Below are 6821 nucleotides of genomic sequence, written 5' to 3'. Positions count from 1 at the left end.
TGTGTGTGTGTTTAGGAGAATATGTGTAAGTGATTCTGTACGTGTGTGTGTGTGTGTAGTTAGGTGCTGACGCACTAGTCAACCTTAATACCCCTGGCAGCAGCTGGCTTCTATAAGTATACCACCACTTACTGCATTAAACCCTATACATCCTCCAATATCCTCATATACTCCTTGGCTCTCCGTCTCTTCTCCCCTGCTCACACCCACCTTTCTTCTATCCATCTCTCCCACCCCTGGCGCCCTCCAGTCTCCCCTACAGGGGAACAAATCTGATAGCAACTCTTCAGGGGGACACACCAAAAGTTAGGGTTGGCTCCCCTCCCCTCCTCTCCTGTCCTCTCCCCTCCTCTCCTGTCCCCTCCTCTCCCCTCTCCTCCTGTCTTGTCCTGTCCCCTCCCCTTCTGTCCTCTCCTGTCCCCTCCTCCCCTCTCCTCTCCCCTCCCCTCCTGTCCCCTCCCCTCCTGTCCTCTCCCCTCCTCTCCCCTCCCCTCCTCTCCCCTCCTCTCCTCCTAAGAGTGAGGGTTAGAGGCTCTGAGCTGGTCTGACCTGTCCAGATTGAATCCTCCTGTCTCTACATTGTGGATCCCACCCGCTTAGTATTCTCCAAATTACAACAACCTCGCTGGTAATCCTGCAAGTCTATGGCCTAAATTACCTCCTTTCTGCGTATGAGTGTGTGTGTGTGCGAACGAGTGTGCGTGCGTATGATTGTGTGTGTGTGCACGTGTATGTGTGTGTATGAGTGTGTGTGTTTAGGAGTGTGTGTGTTTGTGTGTGTGCACGTGTATGTGTGTGTATGAGTGTGTGTGTTAAGGAGTGTGTGTGTGTGTGTGCACGTGTATGTGTGTGTATGAGTGTGTGTGTTTAGGAGTGTGTGTGTGCACGTGTATGTGTGTGTATGAGTGTGTGTGTTTAGGAGTGTGTGTTTGTGTGTGTGCACGTGTATGTGTGTGTATGAGTGTGTGTGTTTAGGAGTGTGTGTGTATGAGTGTGTGTGTTTGTGTGTGTGCACGTGTATGTGTGTGTTTAGGAGTGTGTGTGTGTGTGTGTATGAGTGTGTGTGTTTAGGAGTGTGTGTGTGCACGTGTATGTGTGTGTGCGTACGTTGGGTGGGTAGTCTGAGTAAGCGCTTACATAGGATGAAAAAGTCATTTGTTTCAATCACTAATAACTTCCTTGAAGGCGGGTACTCTGTTGAAGTTTAAAACTGTTGGATCTGCCCAGAGCCACTCTGATCTGCCATAACCAATCGCTAGCCTTCACCTTAGCCAACTCCTTCACCACAGAGCTAGCTGCCGTAGCTGGAAAATCAAACTTTTCCTGAACCCCGTGGGGAGGAGGGCCACAACATCATGACCACCAACAAAACTCAGCAAGGATTGTTCTTGCTCCAGCTTTAACTTTTGGATATTCGGCAGCATTGCCACAACGGACCGAATGGCTTTGCTCGCATCTTTCTCCGCTGCCATTACTGAACTACAACTCAAACTAGCACACAACATCAACGTCATCGTTCTGAGTCACTCCCTCTGTTCGCTGATTGGCCTTACAAAAACTTGATTCGAGAAAACCGACTTATGTGCCGAATTCCAAGACCTAGTATAGACGCAAAATCAAAATTGAGCGGAAGTACGTAGGAGGGCAGAGCCAGGCTAGATAATATCACCATTCAGACCTGCTGTCGTCAGCTACACTCTGCCCCCCTCTAGTGGTAGTAGTAAGAATGACACCTGTCAACAGAAAAACCTTTCTTGAACAGAAATTCAGGATGGTAAACAAAGGAAAAACATTAAATATGAAAGGTGCAATTTATTCATATGAACACAAAGGTATTTACAGAAAAAACTAAAACACGAAAGGAGGAATCCAACTGTAACTTCTGGAACATTGTGTTTCCACGTAAGGAGTAACAGAGGGGCAGGTTCTTAATGTGCACCGCTCCTCTCCTCCGTCTCCTCCTGTCCTCCCTCGGATCTGACGTAGAGGGAGGGGGAGGAGTGGGAGGAGGGGGAGGGGAGAGACGGGGAGGAGGGGGAGAGGAGGGGGATCGGAGGGGGTGGAGGAGGCTGGGCTAGCCGTTCCCCCCTCCCTCCCTTTCTCTTCTCTAGAGGCTTCAAGGAGAGCCCCCTCCTCCCCCCTCCTCCCCCCTCCTCCTCCACCAGCCCCTCCACCAGGGCGCTCAGACCCTGGCGGACACGGACGCAGAACTGCGGGCAGCTGAAGGCGTACAGGACGGGGTTGAGGATGGGGTTGAGGAAGGCGAAGGTGGTCGCCAGGGGCAACCCCACCTCCACCAGCTTGACGCCGGGGGACCAGTACTGCGCCGCAACCTCCATCAGGCAGAAGACGTGATAGGGCGCCCAGCAGAGCACGAACGCCGCGATCACCGCCGTCACCATCTTGGTGAAGCCTCGCGACAGCCCCGCCTCCCCCCCTCGCTTGACGGGGGAGGCAGGGGTGGTGGTGGAGTTCGGCTTCCTGGACGAGGGCTTGAAGATCGAGGATATCTTGGCGATCGAAGCCCCACGCCCTCCTCCCCCTTCGTTCAGGATCCATGTACTTGCCAGTCTCTCGGCGTTCTCCTTCCTCCTCATCCTCCTCTTCCTCAGGCTGATGCAGAAGAGGCCGTAACTCCCCGCGATGACCACCAGGGGGAGCAGGAACGCCAGCAGCGTCTTGGACACTGCTGTTGCCGCCTGCCGCACCATGCAGTCCGTCTCCACGGCCGGTGAGGCGTACAGCGCAAAGTTGTGGTAGCACAGGCTTCTGCTCTTGTCGTGTGTCTCCGTCACCGCCCGGAACAGGAAGTATGGTAACGCGTTGGCCGCCGCCCACAGCCAGCCGACGCCACACACCTTCCATGCCCCGCCCACCGACCGATGGTTCTGGCTCCACACAGGCCTGGCCACCAGGAGGCAGCGGTCCAGCGAGATGGCGGCCAGCAGGAACGCCGACACAAACATGTTGAGGTAGAAGACGAAAGCATAGGCGGAGCATAGCGGCCCGCCCAGCTCCCAGCTGTGTGATTGGCTTAAGTAGTGCGTGAAGAGAGGCAGGGTCAGCGTGGCCAGGAAGTCGGAGGCGGCGAGGTTGAGGACCCAGACGGAGGAGACGGTGGTCCGGCGCAGGCGGACGCCCAGGATCCAGAGCACCAGGGCGTTCTCCAGGATGCCCAGGCAGGACACCAGGCCGTGGATGCACACCACTCCCAGGTTCACCCCCGGGGTGATGGTCAGGGTGTGATTAAGCATGCTGTCCAGCAGCTTGCAGTACGGCCCCGGAGAGGAGGAGGTGGACATATTTCTGGATCTGGAAGGAGAGAGGAGAGAGATAATAAGGTTTTTTTGGAGAGGGAGGAGGAGGAGAGGGAGGGAGGAGGTGGAGGAGTTGGACACATTACTGGACTAACCTTGAGATTATTCTGATCGAATAAAGATCTATGATCTTAATATAAATTACATCATAGTTTTAGTTAGCTGTTTGTGTGCATTGTGTGTGGTTAAAAGTCAAAACATAGTGAGAGGTGTATTAGAGAGAGGGAGAGGGAGGGGGAGAAGGAGAGGGAGGGGGAGAGGGAGGGGGAAGGAGGGGGAGGGGGAGAGGGAGAGCGAGGGGGAGAGGACAAGCCACCGCCTGCATAAAACAACCAGTCATGCTTATTCAGGGGAAAAGATTTCCTCACAATCCTTGATTGTCCGGACTGTCTACAGCTGTAGACAGTCTGACACCTCGGATGACTTGTGCCAGGCGTAACACAGACTGTCTGATGGGAATGACCGAGCTGTGCTAAACACAACGACTCTCAGACTTACAGCTCGTCTTGGTTGAAGGCCAACAGACAATGTCACCTACTATATATTGATATCAAATGATGACGGATATCAAAATCCTCTTGCTTTAATCTACAGTGGTCTAATTGAACTTTAAACATGATTTAATTGGAACGTGCGAGAATCTACGTCTTGTAAATCCTGTCCTCTGTCACCTTTGTGCAGAAAGTTGTATTCACGTTGTTGTTTCCAACGGTACTGTAAGTGTGTTTGTCTTCCTGTGACAACATGTCAACACCTGTTCTGTGGCCTTGCCACATACCTCCACAATCTCCATGAGCCATTACAGCTGCAGGCGCATGCTCTCTGAAGGGAGGAGAAGGAGGGATGGGCATATATATATATCTATATATACGGTATATATATAGAGAGAGAGGGAGTGTGTGAGAGAAAGAGAGATAGGAGAGAGGGAGAGTGTGTTCCCAATCACACACACAAGCTCTCTCTCTCTCTCTCTCTCTCTCTCTCTCTCTCTCTCTCTGTCTCTGTCTCTCCCACTCACACACACACACACACAGTCCTTTCCCAATCCAAGTATGTGTCCTAATTAACCAGGCTAAACAAGCAGTGAATCCCATGATCCTCCACACATTCTGGCTCAACCTACCCATGATGACTCATCATCATCATCACCATGACAATGCCATGACAGAGTGGAATTTACATGTTATCTTATAACTCCCACCTGGCTGACAAACATCCTTAGATACGTTTGGGAGCCATATTTGAATTATTTGGAGACGGATGTTTCTGCCATCTTGCTACAGGGATTCCCTGAAATATCTTGATGAGAGAGAGAGATGATTTCCCATTATTTGTATAACTTTTGGTTGTGTGTATATAACTGAGCCAGGGTTGTTTTTGGTTTATTTGTTTGTAATCCTTGTTTTATTTGTTGTAAATGTGAAAAACGAACACTGACGGTGTCAGTCACTGAGACACTGTCAGTGTCTCTGTCAGTGTCTCTGACAGTGTCTCTGTCAGTGTCTCTGTCAGTTTCTCTGCCAGTGTCTCTGTCAGTGTCTCTGTCAGTTTCTCTGTCAGTTTCTCTGTCAGTGTCTCTGACAGTGTCTCTGTCAGTGTCTCTGACAGTGTCTCTGTCAGTGTCTCACACACAGCCTACACACACAGCCTTCTGTCATTCTCTCTGTATTCTAATTGGTTTTACAGTGTCAATCTCCAGCAGCTATTGAAATATATAGGATCTTTATAACAGCATAACAAACGATATTTCCACCGGCTGTAACAATCTGACAGATAGAAGTTAATGATGGAAGATAATACCATCCTCCCTAATGTTTGGCATCGTGTGTGTGTGTGTGTGTGTGTGTGTGTGCGCTGTCACTTCTGTTAGGAAATGGATGGCAAAACATGAATCCAGCAATAGCTTGTTAACAAATCTCATCTGTTTATGACCCTGTGAAACAGCTATTCTCACTGCCCGGCTGAGGAGATGAGATGGTGAAGTAATGAGCACTCACCTGGTTAGTTAGGGCTGGGGTCACCAGCCTGGCTGGAGGTTGGAGAGATGCAGGCGAGTCCTTTCTGTCGTCTTTAGGCGTGAGGTGTGAGGCTGCTCTCTTCCTCCCTCTCTCTTATTCTCTCTCTCCCTCTCTCTTCCTCTCCCTCCCTCTCTCTTCCTCTCCCTCCCTCTCTCTCTCCCTCTCTCTTCCTCTCTCTCTCTCCCTCCCTCTCTCTTCCTCATTCCTGCTGTTCAACTTTTTTCAAGTTTTCTGTGCACCTTTATTCTCTCACTCTCACACACACTCACTCACACACCCACACACTCACACACACTCACACACACACACCAACTTTCACACGCTGCTTATCTCACGGTTCATCACCAAAATGGGTGGGGCTTCAACACAGAGACAAAAGTGCAAGAAATGCAGTGTGTGTGCGTGCGTGCGTACGTGTGTGTGCGTGTGTGACAGTTGACCGTTGTATGGAGAGCGGGGTCCTCTTCTCGGAACTGAAAATTTAACAATAACAATAAGTTGGGCTATGAGACTGTCGAACGCCCCTGAAGGAGCATTCGTTTTGATGGACTTTGGAGAAACAATAAAAAATAAAAAATAAAGAATAATGCTTAATAATGAAAAGTGTGCGTTTTGGCAAATGTGTTTGACTTTGTGCATACGTATATCCAAGTTGTGCATTAAAAAGTTGTAGATGCTTGCATACATATATAAAGGTTTTGCAATTTTAAGTTTGGTGTTTTTAAGAGGAGTTTTGACCTCTAACATACGCATGTGTTTTATTAGAAAGAATGTGCATTGGCAAATGTTTTTTAAGAAAGTGCTTGCATAATATTTTAAAGAGTGTTAAGAAATAGCTGGAAAATGTTTTAGAACCTTTTTTACCTTTTTTGAATAAAAAAAAAAAAACTTTGTAGATGTGCATCTTAAAATAGATATGTAGTATTGCTAATGTGTAAAAGTTTAAGACAGAGTGTTTCAGTATGATAAATGCAGAGGATGTGGTTAGGAAATGCTTGAATAGATGGAACCACATTTAACTTTTTGGAGAATACAGGAAACGTGTAGACCGATACCTGCGTCAAAGTCTAGACAGGGCCATCACGTGTTAAAAGAAATAAGAATGAAAGTTGGGGGTAGAGAGAAAGCTTTTTGAGAGTTGTACTTCGTGAGTCGAGTAGTCGAGGTTGTTAGTTCCTGAGCCTGTTTTTCTGTAGAGTGTCCGCCTGTGCCTATTTTAGCAAAGAGTTTTCTTTTCTGTCAGTTGTGCTGCTGTTTTACTAGTGACCCAGGGTCCGCGTTTTCCTATTTTTTTTGTCGTGCCTTAATCAAGGAGGCTTTAGCGTACCTTTTTCTTTTCCTTTTTTACACTTTTGTATCTGTTCCAATAATCTGCCAATAAAAATTTGAAAAGACAGTCGTTGCTCTACCGCCCATTTGTGCGCCCCCCGCTCGAGACCAAGGGATCCACTCAGCGCCCCACACCGATACTCAGGTGAGTTCCCCG

The 6821-nt window shown here is 49.0% G+C and overlaps 1 protein-coding gene across 1 annotated transcript; it reads right to left on the bottom strand.

Moving 5' to 3' along the window:
• Positions 1–1792: 1792 nt before the first annotated feature.
• Positions 1793–5428, bottom strand: LOC134034350 (prostaglandin D2 receptor 2). The gene is made up of 2 exons (XM_062478863.1): positions 5315–5428; positions 1793–3312 (listed from the first exon to the last, which is right to left on the bottom strand). Exon 2 carries the CDS (start codon positions 3300–3302, stop codon positions 1929–1931), a length of 1374 nt encoding a protein of 457 aa, XP_062334847.1. The 5' UTR covers positions 3303–3312; positions 5315–5428; the 3' UTR covers positions 1793–1928.
• Positions 5429–6821: the final 1393 nt, after the last annotated feature.

Source organism: Osmerus eperlanus, chromosome 14 (genome assembly GCF_963692335.1).
Source record: "Osmerus eperlanus chromosome 14, fOsmEpe2.1, whole genome shotgun sequence".
Taxonomy (NCBI): Eukaryota; Metazoa; Chordata; class Actinopteri; order Osmeriformes; family Osmeridae; genus Osmerus; species Osmerus eperlanus.
The sequence above is the reverse complement of the archived record's forward strand: the minus strand, read 5'-3'. Positions and strand labels throughout refer to the sequence as shown.